Here is a 21,684-nt window from a genome sequence, read left to right on the forward strand (position 1 = left end):
GGTGTTGTTTTGTTTGTTTTTTTAAAAAAGTGATTGTCTTATCCTCACTTCCTTTGCTGTGTACACAACATAAACTGCTGAGGGGAGTTTCTGTGTCACCACTGCTGTGCAGCTGCTTCACCCAGCATATGTCTAGCTCAACCAAATTCTTACTGGCATGGTTGTGTGCATCTAGACACCCGGTTGGCACAATTAGAGTTGTTAAGGTGGGAATGATATTTTTATTACTTCTTACTTACTTATTTACTTCAAGAGTCAACAAATTATTGGCTTAGTCCACAGTACAGAGCAAATAATCCCTGATGCTGTTCTGTCAGCAAAGACTAGACTTATGAAGCAACATGCCTCTGATTCTTCTCTGAGGAATAAATACACTCTGAACACTGATGTACACTGGAAGTAAAAAGCCAATGATTTATGAATGTGTGTTTAAAAGTAGAGTTAGAGGCAATGATCTTAATTTTTTGTGGCTTCTTTTTTAAACTTTCAGAAAGCACGTCCTTTTAAGTTTATGCCTAATAGTCATCCAGACACTTGCTGTGGTTTTAATATTCCTTGGCAGTGTAACAGGGCTGTGCATTGGGCTGCTCAGAATACACTAAACTTTCTCCTGACGGGGCAAACCAAAGCAGTTGCAGGGTTTTTTTGTTTTTTGGGGGTTTTTTTGCAAGGGTGGTGGTGAGACTTGTGTGCTGTGGGGGACTGTGTTAAGTTTTCAGTTACTTTTTTTCTTTTTGATTGTTCTTCTAAACAAGCTCTGTCTCAAAGCTGACTGACCTGAAATTTCTGTCCTGCAGGAAACTCCAAAGTTTTGTTTGAAACGGAAGCAGCAGCGTGCGTTCCTGTAATATAGAAACCTAGGGGTTTGTATTTTATCTTTTTGAAAAGGTTAGAGGTTCCAAGGCCTGTTTGTCGAGCTTGATACATCTGTGTTGTATCGAGACAGCTATGAATCTGAGTCCTAAAAAGGCAATAAATCCTTTCTATATTTAATAGCGTAGAGCTATTCTGCTTGCCTAGTTCAACCTCCTGCCTAACAACAAAGCTGTTGAACTTTGCCCTATGGCTCTCAAGCTGAGGTCTTGAATGATTTAAAAAACCAAACAAAATCATTTGAGATGGGTAAACAATGAATGATTAGCTGCCCTCTAGAGAAAGTGTGTTCTGTAGATGACTTTGCTCCTTAGAAATACTCTGAAAGGGTTTGTCAGTTGTACTACAGCATCTGATCCCCTGAATCCCATGGATAAATGTTGGGGCAGTCACCAGCACCACATTCAAATTCAATGATGAGACTTGGAAGGCTGCTGTGTCCTCAATGTCTGCTCCTTTCCCTTCTCCTTTCCCAAGGTCTGATTTGCAAGAGAGGGTATTTCGTGGATGCCAGAAGTTCAAAGTTAGAGGTTGATACATGTTTCCTTCCCTTATTTGTACTTTCCCTATTGAGTTCAGTCTTGCAGTATCAGTGGGGGTACAGGCTTGTAACTGCCCAGCCATGAAGGGCTGGAGATGCCTAAAGGGAACAAAATCCTCTGTTTTCTCACTTTTCTGAAGAAACCTTCTGATGAATTAGAGATGAAGAAGTATATCTAAGCTGCCAATCTTCGGGATTGATATTTTAAGTTAGTCTATTTGAAACCCTTTTAAGTTTTTCTTGGGTTCCCTTGTGGCATCTCTAAGACAAGTTATTCCTGAGAGTTTGTGCTTTAAAATCTCCGCAGAAGCAAGTGTGGAGTAACACTGGCATGGGGGGAAAATGGTACATTGAAAGTATCATCTGACTGACGTGATTTCATTGCTGCTCTGAAGGGCTGTCACTTCCAAATATGCGGAGTGAAAACAAATTATCATGGGTGTGTGCTCCTGTGTTTTCTAGTTGCGTGTAACAAGATGTGTCAGGCTCACCACTTTTGAGAGAGTCAAATGCTTCAACTGAGTTATACTTGCAACTTGTTAACTCTGATGGTTAACAAAAAGCTTTAACTTACGTGTCCAAGTCAAAAGTGCATGTTTGATTTCCCTAATATAAACACCGAACCTATTACTTTTGTTCTGAGATGTTGTAAATAGAATTTAAAAGTTTGTTTAGAATCTCTTAAATTCTTTATTATTTTCTCGTCTTAAAAATGGGGACAGTAATAGTTGCTTGCTCTAGGTGCTACTCCATGTCTGGAGACAGCACTGAAGATCTTTAAGTAGGAAAAACAAATTAGGGAAGAGTATAATTATTGTTTAAAACAAACTAACTTACATTTATCACCAGCCTGACCATGGCAGGATTTTTTCTTTTTTTTTTAATAAAAGAAGAAAGGTTGCTCTGGAAAGCCTCACATGCTTTCTGAGCTCAGAATTACCCTTGGTTATAAGCTCAATTATAACACCAGGCAGGGAGGTACCACTTGAACAAGCTGCCTGCCTCACTGCTAAGAACATACCTGGTGGAAGTTATTGAAACTGTCCCCTCACCCCCTGACATTAATGAAAAGGCTAATCTTCTCTAAGTCTCTGCTAACCTAGCAATCTCCCAAGGGGCTGGATCCATGATTAAAAAACAGAGGGAAAGCAGCTGTCTTTTTATCCTCTCTTAATTATTCCTTGGTAGTTGATAGGTGTTGATTTCCTGGGAGTGTCATGGTGATGGAGGTTACATTTCCCAGTGTTGTCGGGACTAAATGTTCAGAGCGGGGGTAGTTGTTTGAATGCTTTAGTGGGAGCTTTGGAGATGGAAAGAGTGAGTCTTGTTCTCTGCGATTTCATCTGATCACAAAGGGCTGCCTTTTATTTGGAAACATGTACCTAAAGGCCAAAAAACAGCTATCCAATATCAAGGTCAGGAAGGCCTCTTTAATTACCTGTTTTCTTTTTTCTGTTTGTTTTTTCTTTCTGCTGTATCTCACCAGCTGGTGGCCAGCAGGGTTTTAGAACTAATTTAATTAGAAAGTCAAAAATAACACCTTGTTTTGTCCTGCTGTAACTTGGTGAATAAACTCCAGTAAGTGTTGCAGGATTGTTCTTTCACTCCTCTCCCCAGCCCTCATTGCTTCATTTAAAAATATGAGTCACTAAATTCTTATTAGTAAATCGTGACTATGGCTGGAGATGATTGAGTGTTGTACTTGCATTTTTAACTTACAGGGTTAGTTCTGACTGGCTGTGAGCCATGAGGTGTCTGATCCCTACTTGGAAGTGCCCAGTTCTCCCAGCTGGGTTTTGGGGGAAGTTTACAACATTGCAGCTTTTGTATGAGCATTTTCTGCTCCCTCTGATGCCCCTCCTGATTTGGTTGTTTAATTAAACAGGGGACAAGTGCAAGAGGGTTAATAGTCTTCTGTTCTTTGGCCCTGCTCTGTCCCACTTGCAGTGGCAGTGACTGTCAGTCACCTTGTTACTGTGTTAGTAAGTGCAGCTACCTTTTCTTCAAATGCCAGGTTCAGGGAGATTTAACTTCCAGCCCAAGAAATAACCCACCTGACATCTGAGAGTGGATTATTCTCAGTGTCCTGGCAATACCTATGTCCAGTGACATTAATCTGTTTGTGCCTCCGTTTCAGCATCTGTAAAAATTAATCTTGCAAGAAAGTAGGAGAGGGAAGGGATGTTTGGGAAGTATTCACCGTCGTTATTTAGGTGAGCAGAGGAACATAAGATTAGAGGATGTCTCTTACTTCTCCTTAAATATTTAAAGTAAAGATTTCCACCCTTAATATTTTTTTTAATGAAAAACCAGCAAAAAGCAAATAACTTTGACTATGAATCTATCTAGTTTCTCTTCTGCAGCCCTCTCCCGTGGAAGCTGTGGGGAGCAGAGGCAATGTACGACATGAGGAAGCCTGACATGTGGGATGGGATTCAGATGGGTCTGGATGTGTATTGAACTCAAATCTCAGGGCAAAGCGCATTCAGCTGATCATCTGCTTGCACGCCTGCAAACTTGTTATTTCTTTGGCGAATTCTTCTAGGTTGGAAAGATATGTCAGTGGTGAGCTGCACCTTCTGGATATGTTGGTACATACATCACAAATTGTGCTTAGTCTGAACTCTTACAGCTGAAACACCCTTCGCCACACTGAAAATAGCAGTTGGGCTATTCCCACTAGCCCACCACAGGTAACTACTCTCATTTTGGAAGATGTGGTTACAGGCATCCTGAGCTGTGATAACATAGTTATAAAATTAAAATAAAAACTGTATGAAAGTCAGGTATTTTAAAGGATTACGTTTGTGGGAGTGTTTTCCCTCTGGGCCACAAGACTTTCAAGCATCATGTACCTTGTGTGGGTGAGAACTGTAAGCACCAAATGTAACTTACTGCATTTTGTTACTGTGCAGGATGCAAATTTTAGTAGGATACTCCAAATGCCTTTGTGCTTTTCCCTTAGGGATGCTAGCTGTAAAAAAAAATAGTTTTATTAATGAAAAACTTGCTTTCTAGCCCATTACTGGAATGGGTCCATTATCCATTCCTTCCATACATCCTTCCTTCTCCACAGCTGAGTCCCAGGAATGCTGTGGGCAAGCAATGTGCTCAGGGCAGGCCCTCCTTTTCTCTTGCTTTGTGGCTGCCTCCATTTCCAGTCTATCTTTGCTGACCGTTTTCTTTGCTTCTAGCAATTCACCAGTGTCTGCTGGTGAGACAGTGTTTCGCTTCCCCAGTTTGAAACCCTTCCATCAAGGTGAACTGTTGTCAATTTTGTGCTTGTTTTTGATTTCCTTTAAGCTCTAAGCACCTTGAGGAAGGCACATTGGATCTGATTTGTCGGAGGCTCTAATATGGTATCACTCCACTTGAAGCCCCGTGGGAGAGAGGCAGTCAGTACGTATGAAAACCAAGCTGCTTCCCTTTTTATTTGTCCTAGAAAGAATTGTGTGCAACTACTGAAATATTACTACTTTTGTGATCTGTTGTCTCTTTACTTACTTCAACTTTGAATCTCCTGATTTCTGAGCAAATAATTGTAAAAAAAGCTGTGTGGAAGTAGAGCTTTGTCTAAAAAACCAACAAACCCCAAAATAACGCAGATGTATTTGTTCTGGAGCTGTCTGAAAGACTGAAGTTGTTGAATTGAAATACACAGTACTTCAACCGGCTCCGATTTCTGTGTTTATTTACATCTATAACATAATGAAACTAAAAACTGTCTCATACAGTCTCCTCTGCATTTGCTATGCCCTTTGATCACATGCAGGGAAAAATTACAGTAGTAGCTTCTCTTTCCATTTTGAGCATTTAGAAAGGAGAACCCAAACATGAGCATATTCCATGTTACACAAACATAGTACCTGAGATGCAATTATTTTTCCAAATGCGAAGTGGCACATTTCCAAGTACCTAAATATCCTATAGATTTTAAAGTACATTCTTCAGTTGTTCACCAGTGCAAGTGGGCTGGATATTAACTAGAAGTTGCTATTTGACATCTTCTGGTGTAACTCGCAAGGTGAGTTGAATGACAGAACAATCTAGGTAATTTTGTTATGAGTTGACAAAAAAAGGTACATAAAGGCTGAAAAGAAAACAGGGAAGCTGTGTTAGAACATGAAGTTTGAAAGTGGCATGACTGGGACGAACCGCAGGTAAAAATACCTCAGACCTGCCTGGCTTCCACCTTCCAGTGGTGCTGAGATTGCTGGGAACTGAGCAGCAAAGTCTTCTGTCCTGCAGAACATCACGTTGCTGCACACCTGCAGCTGTGCAGTTTTGAGGACTTGCAGCCAGTATCCTTATTTCATGTAGGGCTTGAGGGATTAGTAGGACTAGTTGCCAAATAAGGTGCTGTACACCACGAATAAGATGAACAAGCTCTGGCCCTTGCAGATTAGGTGGATGGTATCTCAGGATTTTTAACTGCAAGATCTCTTGAGCCTTGTCAAATGATGGATTTATAACTTAAATCCTGTTTTACCAAGTTTGCCAGACTCTTTTGTGTCTTTATAAATCCCATCAGTGATCCACCAAGTCATTTCATCTTTTAGACAGAACTGGAAGCACAGGAATTCAGCAGGGGCTTTTGGATGAAACAAATGCAAAGTTCTCAGTAAGTAGCTAGAAAATATATTTCTCTAAAAATGACTTCCAACAGTACATTTTCATAATCAAGTCCCTGACTATGTCATGTCCAACAGACCAGCAATTTCAGAGACACTATTGGAGCTAGACTGGGAGAAATTAGGCACTCAAATGCCTTGTTATGTGCAAAAGTCCAGTGTTTACAGGTTGCTGGTATTCACGTGGCCTCCACTTAACCCTTCAGCACGACATTGAACCCAGGTCTCTCATATCCTTGTCTAAGTGCTGAAATTGTTGGACTTCTCAGTAGAATGGTGACTTTGTGGAGGGTGTGTGCGGTTGGATTAGGTTTATCAGAGAAGGTCGCAGCCCAGGGTGAGAGGGAACGCCTGTTTTAGGGATGCTGAGGGAGCTTTTGTGTGAGATGGACCTTGAGCAGGTCAGCAATGCCAGGCCTCAAGCGGTTAGGCTCACGCCCAGCCCCAGAGCATGGGGTCTGTCCCTGGAAATGCAGCTGGAGTGCAGTAAAGTGCAGCAGGGGTTTGGTGAATGACAGTGGGACCAAGGGATGGACACAGTAGGCATCAGCTGTGGAGTGTAGAGATGCTACCTTTTTCTTGCGCGTTGAAACCTCAGTGCAGAAGGGTCTCTTACTATCACATTTTGATTCAGGAACATATAGGAATGAGGGTAATGTGTTTATTCGACATGCCTGGTGAAAATATTTTAAGACTACCTTCTCTGTGTAACTATCTTGACTGTTACCAGCTCCTTCAGTCAGAGTCCGCCTCAGCGTGAACGCAATTTCCATGCATTGTTTCAGCCTGGAAATGAAACAATTTTCATTAATGGAAACCTGGTTCTCAAGCAGAACAATTAGACCCACTTCAGGTTGAAAAAAGATAAAAGCATGCTAATTTGGATGGAGGACTCTTCTTTCAAGGCAGCCAATTGAGTCATCAGGCTGCCACCCACCTGACCGTCTGACAGGTAATTAGGAGATAGTCCTCTTTTTGTGTGGAGTGTGTGCGTAAACCTCCACACGCTGGTGTTACTGCCCATTGGGACTTCCAGAGGAAAGAGCTAGGCAGTGGCAAAAGAGTGAGGAGAGTGCGTTTGTCAGACGGTGCCCAAACAACTGACTTGTTTTTTGATTCAGCTCATTATTTTTGTCTTTTAACAGCTACCTGAAGTTTCTGGCAGTCAAGTCGTCATGGCAGACCTGGGCTGCAAAAAACCCAGCGATTGCACCGTCTCCAGGCTACTCAGCGTAGTGGAGAGCGAACTCCGGGCTGGGAGAGACAAAGGTGACCCCACTGAGAAACAGCTCCAGGTTGTCTTAGAGGATGCGACGCTCTGGCAGAGATTCAGGGAAGTCACTAATGAGATGATCGTGACCAAGAATGGCAGGTGAGTGATCTGCTCAGCACTGTGGGCTAAGTGTAGATGACAGCCAGGGGGGTTAAGTGGTATAATAATAAACTGTGTGTGCAGACTCAAAAGAACTGCAATGAGCACGTAACAGTTTTATCCCTACAGCCTCGCAGTCCCCTAAAACCAGCATTTGAACAGAACAGGGTGTCCCTGCTCCTTCTTGGTCACTGCTAAACCCTTCCTGCCAGCCTTTGTTCCTGCCTGTGAAGAAATATATTGACAGAGGTTGCACGAAAAGGGAACTTTTTCAAGGGAATAGATGGTACCTCTCAAAACATTTTTGAATGACTTTTTGTACTAATAATCATCAGCCTTTATTAGCAAGTCCTTACCTGTAGACGTCAAATTACTGTACAGAAGCAGATTGGTGTTGTTCTCCCCAGCTGAAGTTCCTGTCTCTCTGGCCTTAGGTATTAATAACTTGTACAAGCAGTCTGTGCCAGAACGGGGTAAAATAAAACTGTGCCTTATGTGGCATGTGTGTGCGGTCCAGATTGTGTGGTCCCACAGTGGTATTGCTCCATAGTTGTTGCTGGTGCCCTTAGAAACAATTGCGGAATCTTGGTTAACACACACAGTTTTAGAAAGACAAAATATTGTGAGGTTAATGGATCACATATCTTGCTGTTTGGGGAACACAGAAGGCACAGGAAAAGAGTGCAAAACCTGGTGAGAAGGATACTAATTCTGAATCGGGCACTGGCTGGAAGGAAGCTCTCCGCAGAGGTTCTGCTCTGAGCTGGGCTGACAGCAGAGTCCAGCCCATAACAGAGAGGCAGCTACTAGAACCAGGTTTGCTGGTACAGTGGTACTAAGGTTTTGATTTAATGTACCCTCGCCAGCCCTCTGCTGCACCCCCCTGCCCCTCACACGTTTCTTTTGTGAGACCTCTCAGGAGATCTGCATAGAAGAGAGAAATTAAGAGTTGGAGAGAAAGATTTATGCATGTGGTGTGACTTTTATCCGTTTTGCAAACTTTGGTTTAGCAGAATTTGTGGATGATATTACTGTCGACTGTAGCTTGACAGGGACATAGGTGAAAGCAGTTTAAAGGGAAAATCTAGCCTGTTGGCTCTGAAGGTTATTCTGTTGAGAGAATGGCTGCCTTCCCAAAATATCAGCTCTTGGTGTAACACTGCCTATTGCCATTCTGATTCCTCCTAATAACCTATAAGGATAAAAACCTTCTGCTGAGGTTCTTTTTACACCAAGAAGCTGGTTTTGCTTCATTTAAATTACTTTAAAGACTGCTGTTAGGCTACAGGAAACCTCTGAGTGGACTTTCACTTAGTGTACGGCAGCTTAAACTGACTCCTCAGCAGCATAACTGACCAAAAATGAGGTGAGATAGGTTTGCCTCAAGTTAATTAAATTGATGCAAAGAAACACGCCTTACCAACAGGTTTTTTTCAGTTTCTTTCCTCTCAGCTAATGTATCATGATTACATGGTGATACTAGTTCCCTCTAAAATGTCTAGGTGAGTGCATAGACAAAATCTTTTTAAGGTGATTATAAGGGAATCTTTTATTATTTGAATATGTCTGGTTACTTCTTATTTAATTGTGTGAGCTGCTGCCTTATTTTTCTTTATTCTAACTTATACACTCCTTATCAGCTTGATTGTATTTTTCCTAAAGCCAGGGCCAGCTCTAGTAATGTCAGTGGGGGCAGGAATAGGTTCTTTATAATCAAACTACAGCAATCTCAAAATTAAAAATTACAAAAGTATGTCACATCTGCATAAAGCCTTTTAACAAAATTACTGTAGCATGAGGGACTATGAAAGAGGATCTCTTGCATCTCTGAAAGTATCTTCCATAAGCAAACCATCAGGGCACCAAAAAAAGGAGCTCTCTGAATAACTCCATGCTATTCAAAAAGAGACAAACTTGAGACAGTCTCCTGTGAGTGCTGAGTTTTTTTCAGGTTCAAGATTCTTCAGTGATTGTCTCCAGAGGGATTCTTGGTAGAAAAAATATTGATCTAATTCTGCTGCTACTTAAATCAGTAGAACTAATTCATTCTTGCTGAAGGGTATATGAATGCTTTTGAAAACTGTTCTTCAATTAACGAGAAAGGCCAGTCTGAACTTCTGTGTGTGAAAACTAATACAGCTTGTGCGGACACACTGTTAGGAAAATTCAGAAATTAAACCAAAACCTGATACACGAGCAACCCAGAGAATGAAAAGCCGACTGATTAGTGATCCTCAAGTGTCAAATTCTAGCATGCACAATTCTATCTGCTGTGATTGAGTCATCTCTAATTGGTACCGAGGGTCCCCAGATATCACTAGATGAACCAACTTCAGTGTTAATACATAGATATGTCTCCGTTCCTGTATTGTACATCATTATAATAATCACCTGCCATAGCACTATGCCTAGGTACGCAGGGAAGATAGATGTATTCTGAACAAGATAGACATCAGTGAAATTAAACTGCATGCTATATCACCAAATACATCCCAATGGGTGCAGCTGATGCGGTGGGAATCAGTCTCCTATTTTACTCAGATTTATTGTATTCAGTGGGCATTTCAATATCAAACAGTGTTTTCTGATGGAGCAGGTTTTCTCTCTTGTGTTTATCCCATATTAGCTATGCAGTCTCCTGAGACTGCGATCCACACTATTGTCTGGAGGCAGGAAGATGCCACTGTTCCCCTCTGTGTATGGGGAGAATCCACAGTGGGTCATTGCAGGCAAATGTGAGGGGGGGGAAAGAAGCCCTTTCCACGCTTAAATGCTAAAGCAACTTTATTGGTTACTACACATTCAAGTTTGATATCAAACATCTTCCCACTCAAGTTCTGTACTGTGGAGTAATTGTAGCAGATCTGCTCTAAATAAATTGAAGAGGTTGAAGTGCTCAGCTCTTGCAGTAATGGAGGTCACGGGTGTACCTACCCGATCATTGAAACAAACATTCTGACTGAAACAGATTTGCAGAAATCATCATTTGCCATGCTAAATGACAGACAAATGTGATTTTAGCAGTAAAGCCACTTAATCAGCAGAACAAGTAAGGTGGTAAGTTTTAGAATCTGTACAGTCAAGACATGCTGGTCCAAGTGAGGCGAGGATTAACTGTGTGTGAAGCAGGTTAACGCAGGGAAGTGCTGTAATCTCTGTGATACAGGAGGTTAGAGTTGATGATAACTGTATTCTCTTCTGGCATTAGTCTATAGGTCTTTTGGGGATAAATTCAAGCCTCTCAGGTAGAAAGGCGAGAAGTCTGCATTGTGGGCAGAGGAATTAACAATCTGTATGTAACACAAATAGTTCTGAGAAATCTACTGAAATTAAATTTTCATGTGGATGACTATTCTCCTCCACTTCAATTTCAGCTAAATATGTGTGTTACTTTGAAGACTGACTGTAGGAGGCCTGGGGGGTGCAGGGAGCAATGCATCCATACTTTTTATCACATCCCAGTTTGATAGCTGGTGCACCCTGGTCAGAAAGACACGTTAAGTGTAGCATATAAATCCTCAGCTAAGCTTCTATTTAGTTAGAAAGATCGCAGTTCAGTGTTATCTTTCTCAGGTTTGGACTGGCCCAACATCATATTGGATGAAAAATCTCAAATTTCTGAAATCCTGTTTTTTCCTGTCAGCAGAAGGTGCTGAATGTATACAGCAAGAACTATATAAAGGTGCCCAGAAAGGTAGGTGGTGAGTGGGATGTCATAGGAGATCGTTAGCAATTTGCAGTTGGCTGTCACTGCAGTTTTTGTAGGGGCAGAGAATTTTGGTGTCCCTTGAGAGAGCCTGGAGTTTCAGTTCCCTTCTTGTGTATTTTGGACGTCTTGTGCTGCTACCTAACTAAGCCTAGAGAGCTACCTTACCTTAGCCCCGTGGCCACGGACCTCTGGCAACTGCTGCGGCTGCTTGCTGTAACCAGTCTCTCTGTACCCGTCGAGAAAAGGATCTTGAAGATTCACTGGCCTGCGCATAAAAATGTGGCATGGCAAAATGGCAGTTGCCAGGAGAGGTTGGTACGGAGGTCCGGGGCAGGGAGGCCTCTTACTCAGAAGAATGTAGGAGGTGGTACGTAACAGCTATAATAGTCCTCCACAGTAACGATGTGCATTCCTCGACCAGCTGAGAAACTTAACGAATAGGATACCTTGGTTGGGAGACTCCTCTGTTCTGCTGACCACAATTTTTTCCCACTTCCTGAAACTGTTGGAGCCCTACTAACTCTGTTGCTACAGTCTTTCAGGCACTGAGATGCCAAGTCATAGCTGTATGGTATGGATCACAAGTCCTGGGACAGACAGAAAACTGCCGCAAGTCTAGCTGTGAGCTGCTGCAAATCTCCTTTACAAAAGAAAAAAATAACAATTAAAAGGGGATTGAGAAAAGGTGGCATTAGACCTTTAAGCACAAAAGGAGCATTTTCCCAAAACTAAACAAAGGCAGGATTTCAGGTTTAAATGCACAGGATGGTGGGAAGGCTGGATGATAGATGTTTAGAGCTTAGTAAAGGACAATGTTGCATCTGAGGTGAAACTAAAAGCAGAAGAACCTGATCAAGCTGATGAGGTCAGGGAATATGGAAGGATGGGGCCAAATGACGTAGTTGGGAATGGTCAGTGTTTGGTTAACGGTTGGACTAGATGATCTTCAAGGTCTTTTACAACCTTGATGATTCTGTGATTCTGTGAAATGCAAGGTCTAACTGCAGGGATTTTAACCAGGCTTCTCAAACTGGAGATTTATGTAATGGTAGTGGGACAGTATGTGAATACTTGCACTTAAGAAAGGGAGAAAACACATTTCACCTAGCTACAGACTTTTTAATATATCCCTGTAATAAGAATTATATTCTGAGGGAGAGAGTAATGAAATATGTGGAAGACAATGGAAAATGCGATAAAAAAGCATTTTATTAAATTTAAATCATGCCAGACTAACCTGACACAACCCTGATGTAAAGAAGTATTTTTAAAGAAGGAAGATGTAGCAGATTTATTAGAGCATTTGGAATAGCACCACCTGGAAACCATTACTCAAGTGGGAGATGTTGGGGATTAACACAAGAGCCACAGGAAATGACAGAGGGAAGTGACTGAATTGGCTCACAAAGATTATAGAATATGACTGTCCCTTCAAAGAAAGGGAGAAAAACCTTTTGTATAGAGTAGTGTGGTCAATAAATCTGACTGGAGTCTGGTGAGTACCTGTCTGGGATTATGTCCTGATGGCTGGAGATTGCAGCATGATTTCAGAGGATATATCCAGAGTCAACGTGCAACTCGGCCACTGGACAGAGTACGGGAGCGTGTGTCAGGGCAATCTAAGCACCAAAGTAGTGCACTTTATAATAGGATTCTGCAGTTAATGCAGTGAATCCGTGGTTCAGCTCCACCTGCTCAGCCATTTTCAACTCTGTTCAATCCTGTTCATGCCTTCTTGTCCCACACCTAAGGATGTATTTAGCATGTCCGGATCCCACAGACTCTGCTGACACTACACACAGTTCATTATGTTCATAACTCTTGGCATGATCAAGACATTAGTGCCCTACTTTAGAGGTAACGTTTTTTTTTTCCAAATGATTGAAATAAAATAAAAATAAAACAATTAACCTTTAAGAGACTTCTTCAGACAGATGGAGGGAAGGAGGATGTGTTTTACATTGACCTAATCTGTGAGCATCTGGTCACAAACATACTGAGGAGAGTCTTTCAAAACCAGTTTCCAGGGGTGTCTCCCTTTTTTTGTTTCCTGGCCAGGCGGATGTTCCCTGTTTTGAAGATCAGCGTGTCAGGCTTGGACCCAAACGCCATGTATTCCTTCCTGTTGGACTTCGCCCCGACTGATGGCCACCGCTGGAAGTACGTCAACGGAGAATGGGTGCCAGCTGGGAAACCGGAGCCTCCAAACCACAGCTGCGTCTACATCCACCCAGACTCTCCCAACTTTGGGGCCCATTGGATGAAAGCTGCCATTTCCTTCAGCAAAGTCAAACTTACCAACAAGCTCAATGGGAGTGGGCAGGTATGGCCTGATGTTTCCCCATACACCTCTTGGCTTCGATTGCAAGCACCTACCAATCAAGAAATATCAAGGGTGCATTTATGTAATTATAGAGGCCCTTACAGGCCTCTTCACCCACAGATGCCAATTATTCTCTGGAGGCCAAATGTAAACAGGAATAAACAGGCCTTAATTGGCGCTTTCAGATTTTAATGGACTTCTTGATGTTAAGAGAGACAGAGTGCTGTGGTTTACTTAATCATCGGGGGGCTTTTCAGAGTTGGTCTTGTGTGCTGGGGATTTTTACATAGGACTTCAGAGAAGGGGGAAAAAATGGTCACGGGTATTAGGTTTTTGTTGTGTTCCCCCATGTTGTCTGGTGTAAGTGGAATGTTGGCAGGAGTCAGATAGCAGAATAAAAGGCTTCTCCTAAATGAAATAATTACTATGTCTGCTTCTGCATCATGATAATTATCAATATTCTATTGAATCAGCTTTGGCCTTTGGAAAGAAACCACATGTACCAGAAATAAGTGACTTTCTCTTTGAACCCCTTAAAAATGCAAACAGGAAAATTAGGTTTGTTTCATATTTTATTTTTGATGATGCATCTAAAGGTAAAATGTTGCACAAGACCTTTTGTTTGCTTGTTTGTTTTGTACAAAACTCCTACAGCGGATGATACTTGTCAGTCCAGAATCAATTTCTTTCATGTAAATATTATACATTCTCTATCTGTTATTTCCATTTGGCTTGTGAGGTACTTCCATAAGCCCAGGACCCTAATTAGGTAGGAAATTATCTCAATTTTTACTGGAGAACAGAAAGATGTCCTGACTTTTCCTAAGTCACACATGGAATCAGCACACAAGATTTACTGTGGAGCATAGAACGAGACCTCAATTTGCAAATTCTTGTCCTGCATGCAGGACCTCAGAAAAGTCAAAGGCCTCAGAAAAGTATGCATGGGGGTAAAAAAGCTACAGGAAACCAACTTGGAAGGTCAAAGAGACCCTGGGGAATAAACAGGGTAACATGACATGTATATATGGTGAAGTGGAGAGGAAAGAAGAAGAAAGCCGGCGCGGAAAAGCCGTATGAGAAACAGAGCCCAAACAAAAGTCACTAAATAACAAATGACTGAAGCTCCCCTTGTTTTCTTTTGAAATCTTGGTGACAGTGTTAAGGTAAACCATGTCCCTGCTCTGCTTCAGCTTCCCCTTCTGTGGTGTTATTAGAAAGTAATAGCTGACTAGCAGTGCTTTATGCTAATGGCTGTGTTCTTCCATATATATGTATGTATGTGTGTATGCACACAGCACTTCTCAAAGTACAGATTTAAAAAAAAAAAAAGATTCTTCTTGCAGTAGAGAGAATTAAGCAATATAATAGACTTCCTGAGGAAGGTGCATTGTGGAATCAACGCTATTCACAGCTTTTAATGCCAGGTTAGATACATCTGCCAAGGCTTGTTTAGATGCACTTCATCTTGCCCAGAAAGATGACTAGGTGACTGCCTCAGCTCCCTCTTGGCCCTGATTTCTGTGATGGTGATTCTGAGTCTTTCAGATAAGTAGAAGCAGGACAGGGATTGCCCCTTAGCTGTTTCAATAGCCTCTAGTGCAGTGGAAGCCCAATACTTTGAAGGCCAGAGCTGCTAACACAAATATTCACTAATGCTGCTGTATCGAAAGCTTTAAATCCAAGTCCCAGTGAAGTCTCATTCTGTTCAGCCCTGTGGTTCATCAGAAGGGAGGAAGGCACCTGCCCTTCTGCTCTCAGTAATCACTGCCTGGGGAGGTTTAGCAGTGACATCTGGTCTATTATAGAGCCAGAGCGAGGGAGCAGCTGTGGGATACCAGAGTGGCACTGGAGTCTGTCTCTGTTTTGTTTTCTGCAGATAATGTTGAACTCCCTGCATAAATATGAGCCCCAGGTACACATAGTTCGCGTAGGAGGCCCCCACCGGATGGTGATGAACTGCTCCTTCCCTGAGACGCAGTTCATAGCTGTGACTGCTTATCAAAATGAAGAGGTAGGCGGATGCCACACTGTGCTCTTGGTCACCAGTGATGAGATACATTAAAAGCCTGTCACCTACAAGATCAGCACGGACAGACTGGTCCTTTTCTTGTTTCCCCACCGGTTCTGCAGTAGAACATTGTCTAATCTAGTGTCTGGCTGCAGTTCTAAGCCAGGTTTAGTTTAATATCCTTCCACGGCTATTCCAGACTGGTCCATCTGTCCTGGCATCCCAGTCTCTTACTGGAGAAAAAACTACAGTCAAGTCCACTATCTTTCTCCAGCAATGACTGATGGTTATAATAACCCTATCTCTCCCTGCTCCTTATAATGCATACAACTGCAGAACAGTGCAACATCCCACGGGAAAATTCCTTCCCAACCCCAAAACTGTAATTGAGGGATGCTTTGGGTTGTGACAATTCCTAACTCAGGAGCCACATCCCTGCAGATTGCTGCAGATTTGATTCATACATGGTAGAAATTCGGTGTTTAAACTCTCTTGAAAGGGTCCACCATCCCACAGGATTTGATTTGCCAGACTGGACCATGCCCTTAGGCTGCCCTGACTGGTGTTCTGCCTGTGGCACTGAGCACTATGCAGCACTCAGCGAGGAGCAAAGCTCTCTGCTAACCAGCCCTGGAAAACATCATGTGTGGGGATATATTTTGTTAGGCTAACCAAGGCACTTCCACTTAGATTACTCTGGAAGATGTTTTGTCAAGTTTCTATTCCAAATTGCCTTCACTAACATGCCTTGTTTTCTGTAAACTCAAGATAACAGCTCTCAAAATCAAGTATAATCCCTTTGCCAAAGCCTTCCTGGATGCAAAAGAAAGGTGAGTTCGTTGTTTGTTTTTTTTTTTTTCTCCAGTAGCAATTTGCTGCTGATATGGTTAAAACAGTAGCATCACACTGTGAAAGATGAATTACGTAACTTAATCTTCTGTCTGCTGTCTTAAATCCAGAGTCACTTCACTGATATTAGTGGGGAGATTCTCTATGTAAACTATTACAATGGGGTCTGAAGTGGGTGAAATATCCTCTTGGGGATCCTAGGACTTAGCACTGTCTACACAGAAGCCTGGAATGAGATGGTGTGAACTTCCCCAGTAATGTTATACACCACATATGTTCACTACGTTGTACTTGTGCTACAACGAATCCCATAATGTGATAGCTCAGGGAGAATAAAAGTTAACTGCAGATGCTGAAAAGCATAACTGAAGTGAAATTGCACTGTAACTGTAACTACACTGCTGTTGTTAAATCTGTGTGATAATGTACGATGTGTTTATTAAAAGTAACCTGTAGGTGCTAACTATATAAGATGTTGGAGATGCTTCCATTGAAAACAAATTTGGTTTATCTTTCAAAGTTTTACTTGCACCATCTGTGCTAATACAGCGAGGCATCCAAATGATGCATTCCAGTCCACAATTGCTAACAAATTTTGTTTGGACTTGATATGTCTTTTGATATGTGAAGCATCCCACATGCCTGCAGGAGAATCTGTGTTTCTTTCCATTCCTCTCACCCCTGAAGAAGCTGCTGTGTCTCAGCGTCAGGGTTTCCAGCTGCGGAGGGGGAATGCTGCTCTCGGCTTGCCTGGCTGAGCAGGAGGCAGAGCCCTGCTGTGGTCTGGGCAGGAGGCCAGGCTGAGGCTGTTGATGCAAGCAGGAACGGTGCCCACAGGTAGATTTAGAGTTCCAGGTTCAGCCCTGAAATTTGGCACAAACTTAGGAACATTTTTATGTATGCCATGAGACATAAGCTCCTGCTTCCTTTATGGCAGACTGCAGAAAAAATCTGCTGCTTAGCAAGTGGTTAAAGAAGATGGTTTTCCCTCCTTTTTAACTTTTCCATTTTTTTAGTGAATAGTTCTGGTTTTAACTTTCTTTTGTGATTTCTCAATGAGAAGTTTTACCACTAAGTATTTTGTTTTTCAGAAACCATCCCAAGGATGTTCCAGAAACAGTCTCTGAAGGTCAACATATGACATATTCTCACTGTAAGGTTTTTATTCATGTCAGCTGGAAGTTTTGTGTGATATGATAGGTGCTGGGAAGCTGGGACTTGCTGAACTAGATCGTACCAGTCATTCACTGAGTCCTGAATTGTGTTCATAGAAAGGGACCCTTTAAAAAAAAAGATTGATGAAACCTCACAGTGGGAAATAATGCGACAGTTTCTGCAAAGATCGTTTTCCTTATGATCCAGTTTTTCAATATTAAGAGGAATCTAGAATCAAGATGATGTATGATGTTTTTAGGGTTTTGTCCCTCTTTTTTTGTATTTGTAACTGTGACTATTTTTGTCACCTATAAAATTACCTTTCATTGTTGAACAGGTAAAAAAAAAATGGGAGGAACAGAGGTTGCGCTTGTTTTAATGATAGTCAGTTTTACTTTCATTTGTTCTTTGAGGTTTGTGATATTTTCTGTTAGTTGTTTTCAGCTCTTGTTTTTAGGGTTGGTGGTTTTGAGGGTTTTTTGATTGTTAGTTGTTCCATAAACCAGTATCTTGGAATCTGCTTGGTATTTCTGAGGCTCAGGTGATTCTGACAGAAAGCTGGTTACTTTCTTTATTGTATTGCAGTGTTTTGGTGCAGTAATAATTTTCTCCTCTCTTTCCCCTCAAAGTGGGTGGCTGGTTGATTTCCAACCCAGATACAATGTGTGCATCGGGAAGCTCTAATTATCAGTACACTGGACCTTTGCCTCTGCCAGCTCCACACAGTCCCCACAGCTGCGAGCGATACTCGGCACTGCGAGGGCACCGGGCTGCTCCGTATCCACCTTCCTACATGCAGAGAAATCATTCACCTACAGGTACAACTGTAATGCTGCTTTGCTTCCAGGGAACACACACTCTCTGCCTGCCTGACCCTTGCTTTCAGTTAGCATAAGCATTAAAACAAGCAAAAGCTGAGGCTAGGAAAGAGCATGATGAGTCTCTGTAACAATCTGAATGCATAGAGCATGTTTAAGGCAGCAAAACAAGAGGTACAAAGAGCTGGGTGCACTGGAATTGTTAATTATAAATGAGACCAAATGATCTTGCTTAAAGTACAGCTCACAATTATACAAAAAGAGCATTGCAAGCCTTCTGTCCTTGTCATGCCATGAAGCAGTTGCATCTCGAGTCGAAGCAGCCCTTAGGAACGTGGTAGGAGTTGATGTGAGATGAAGGCATTTTGGTATTGCCAGAATGTCTTTTGAGTCCCTTTCACTCCCTGGATCTGGGTGCGGAGTTCCAGAAATTGGTTCTACTTTGATCAGAGGAAATTGGCCAGAAACAAGAGTAAGGATAAAGTAATCTGCTTGCTAATTATAATTTAGCAAGGCATCATGTTTAACACAAATATTTAAGCTCAAGTTATAAGGAAATCTGTATCAAAACATTGCTAGTCATATGGCAATTATCATTTATGAAAAGACTTGCAAAAATGCATATCCTGTGTCTATCATGCCATACTTTCTCATATATACACCTGTAATTACAATGGCACCTTGCTACTTTCTTAATAAGCACATAAATTTTGTCCTTTTACCTATGGTTAGAAACCTCATGAGCAGATTGCTTCCTCAGCCCTACCTGTGTTCTGTTACCTTAAGACAATGTCTTTGCAATAGTCACTGAGGATTTCTTTGTTGCTTTTTTCCCCCCCCCAAAGTTAATTTGTTGGAGAGCTCCAGCAATAACCTTCAGGTATTCTCAGGACATGACAGCTGGACTTTGCCATCCTCTCCACATGCTAATTTGCTCTCAGTGCCACACACGAAGGGAGCTGCCAGCCCTGGACCCAGGTAAGTTCAGTGAGGCTTGTAGGACTGCCCTGGTGATTCACACTTTCTTCCAAGCTTTAATCGACGTCCAGGATTTGAAACATGTCCCAAGTGCCCAACTCGAGATTCCTGGACAGATCTTTCTGACCAGCTAATTATCTCCTGCCCTGAAATCAGTGGGAGCTTTGTTTTTTCCCCAGCACTGCTGAAAAACCAGGATCTTGGAACAGCCACAGAGAACTTTGGTATCTACAATCTGTGAGCGTTTTAAAGCCAAATTATTTTTCTCTATATATTCCTCACTATTCTCCTTCATGAAATGAGGATCCAATTCCCATGAAGGGATGTAACAATCTAATTCATGTTCTATTATAAAAATATTGTTAATAGGGTAGTAAACGGTTCTAGGAATGGCTGGAATTTAGACCCAGAGAGTCAATTATTTATCAAGTATTTGCCCTTCTTTTCCCAAAATAAATGCACACATTTATTCTCTAATTTAGGTGTTGGGAAAATCAGATGCAATGCTTTAAAATTGATAAGCATTCAACGGAGCTGGTGCAGGGTCTGGAGCACAGGTCTGATGGGGAGCGGCTGAGGGAACTGGGGGGATTTAGTCTGGAGAAGAGGAGGCTGAGGGGAGACCTCATGGCCCTCTACAACTCCCTGAAAGGAGGGTGCAGAGAGGGGGGATGAGTCTCTTGAGCCAAGGACCCAGCGCCAGGACAAGAGGGAATGGCCTCAAGCTGCGCCAGGGCAGGGTCAGACTGGCTCTTAGGAAGGATTTCTTTGCAGAAGGGGTTGTTGGGCGTTGGAATGGGCTGCCCAGGGCAGGGGGGGAGTCCCCATCCCTGGAGGGGTTGAAGAGTCGGGTTGACCCAGCGCTGAGGGATCTGGTGGAGTTGGGAACGGTCAGTGTGAGGTTCATGGTTGGACTGGAGGAGCTTCAAGGGCTTTTCCAACCGAGATGATTCTGTGAAAAAGATCTTTAAATCTTGAGACCTCACATGTATTTGTACATTCCACTCCATGCCCCTCTCCAAGGTCACCAGGTCTGATGGTTGCTGATGGTTTTTCACTTAAGATCTGCAAGGCTGATCTAGTTTAGTAACTCAATTGGGATAGCTGCCTTTTAGCAGATAACGCACTTGACTTTGCTGTGGTAAGTCTTGTGCAGGGGAAAATGCTTTGAAATAAGTCATTCAATTTGTACCGCTTTTTTTCCAGCCACTACCCTTGCCTGTGGACAGTGAGCAACAGTGCTGTAAATGTTACCAACCCAGGAAGTGAGGTGAACAGCAGCCCTTCAAGCGTGTTTCTAAGGGGGAATGTCCCCTTACCCACTGCATCATCAGTCCCAATCCCTCTGCAGGGAGTGGTGTCTGGCAGCATGGAAACACAAGGGGAAGCGGCTCTGGCCAGACTAGGCGACTCTGCGTGGACACCCTCACACTCCTTTTAATGGACAGGCAGCTCACGAGGGGAGCTCATACAAACGAGACTGACACGAATGGCAAACGATCCCCTAGAATTGCAGCTCAGAGCAGGGATGCGTATGCAGAAAACCAACTTCATCGAACATCACTTTCCATAATGTACCTCTTGTGTGCCAGAGAAGCCAAAATGCATAATGCAAAGGCAGGAAATGTTATGGGAAGAGGCTTATTACTGTAACATTTAGGCGTCACTCAGGATGATGTCCAGAGAGAATCTTTATAGTTAGTTTTGCTTCTACATCACATAAAAAATGGTCAGAGACATGGGACTGAGCAAAGCAGACATGGCTGCTGAATATTTGCATGTCATTTTAAAAGTCCTTTCTGTAACTAACAGCCAAATCCATGGGAAATTGTGAGCAAGTTCACAACTGGTAATCTGAAGGGACAGCACTGCTTTAAAGACCTTCTGAATCTGTCACATGAAGGTTTTCACGATACCTGAAACTAAACCCTTCAGGGGATGAAATAAGTCTGACATCCTAATACCACCTGCATACAGTATTCTCTGTGCCATTCCCTTCTCCAGCTCCTGTTTGCTGTTTGTGTGCTATAGGGATAATGGACACATTCAAGTTGAGAAAGTGGCTGCATTGTAGCAGCAGGGTGAAGGGCACCTAGTTTAGCATTTATAGTCTGATGTGACAGTCTTTGAAATGAAAAGTTCCAATGTTTTCTATATGTGCTATTTTTGAAAGGGCGGAGGGAAAAGAATTATAGAAAAAAAAGATTCAGCTCGCATTTCCACTTTGCTTCAGGTATAGAGTACAAATAAAATATGAATAAATGGTGTATTATCTCCTCAGTGCCTTTCCAAGGTGTCTTGACATACACTCTTTTTCACCTAATGGCCTGTGAGCAATTTGAAGCAGCTCTGCCAGAAGCAAGTTGACAGGACAGGAATTTTCTATTCCTTGGCCACTGACTGGCTGTATGCTCTTGGGCATGG

At 42.4% G+C, this 21,684-nt stretch overlaps 1 protein-coding gene across 7 annotated transcripts; it reads left to right on the forward strand.

Moving 5' to 3' along the window:
* Nucleotides 1–75: 75 nt before the first annotated feature.
* TBX19 (T-box transcription factor 19) lies at nt 76–21,527 on the forward strand. 7 transcript variants are annotated; one of them, XM_074852256.1, is made up of 12 exons: nt 76–863; nt 3,960–4,107; nt 4,718–4,813; nt 6,776–6,997; nt 7,191–7,417; nt 13,185–13,449; nt 15,329–15,463; nt 16,229–16,290; nt 17,401–17,462; nt 18,094–18,282; nt 19,128–19,260; nt 20,467–21,527. In XM_074852256.1, exons 5-12 carry the CDS (start codon nt 7,221–7,223, stop codon nt 20,699–20,701), a joined length of 1,278 nt encoding a protein of 425 aa, XP_074708357.1. In that variant the 5' UTR covers nt 76–863; nt 3,960–4,107; nt 4,718–4,813; nt 6,776–6,997; nt 7,191–7,220; the 3' UTR covers nt 20,702–21,527. The 7 variants fall into 7 exon arrangements, with proteins under 7 accessions (XP_074708357.1, XP_074708348.1, XP_074708365.1 ...); XM_074852247.1 differs by having other exon boundaries at nt 76–4,107; XM_074852264.1 differs by having other exon boundaries at nt 76–4,107; nt 6,831–6,997.
* The last annotated feature ends 157 nt before the right edge of the window (nt 21,528–21,684 follow it).

The sequence above is a fragment of the Strix uralensis genome, chromosome 2 (assembly GCF_047716275.1).
Source record: "Strix uralensis isolate ZFMK-TIS-50842 chromosome 2, bStrUra1, whole genome shotgun sequence".
NCBI lineage: Eukaryota > Metazoa > Chordata > Aves > Strigiformes > Strigidae > Strix > Strix uralensis.

What these genes read in the sequence shown, in the direction of transcription:
- TBX19 (XM_074852247.1), top strand. Translation starts at nt 7,221, where the DNA reads ATGGCAGACCTGGGCTGCAAAAAACCCAGCGATTGCACCGTCTCCAGG. An exon ending in CTGCTTATCAAAATGAAGAG is followed by an intron (nt 15,464 to 16,228) that starts GTAGGCGGATGC and finishes TGTAAACTCAAG; the next exon opens with ATAACAGCTCTCAAAATCAA. An exon ending in TTCCTGGATGCAAAAGAAAG is followed by an intron (nt 16,291 to 17,400) that starts GTGAGTTCGTTG and finishes TTTGTTTTTCAG; the next exon opens with AAACCATCCCAAGGATGTTC.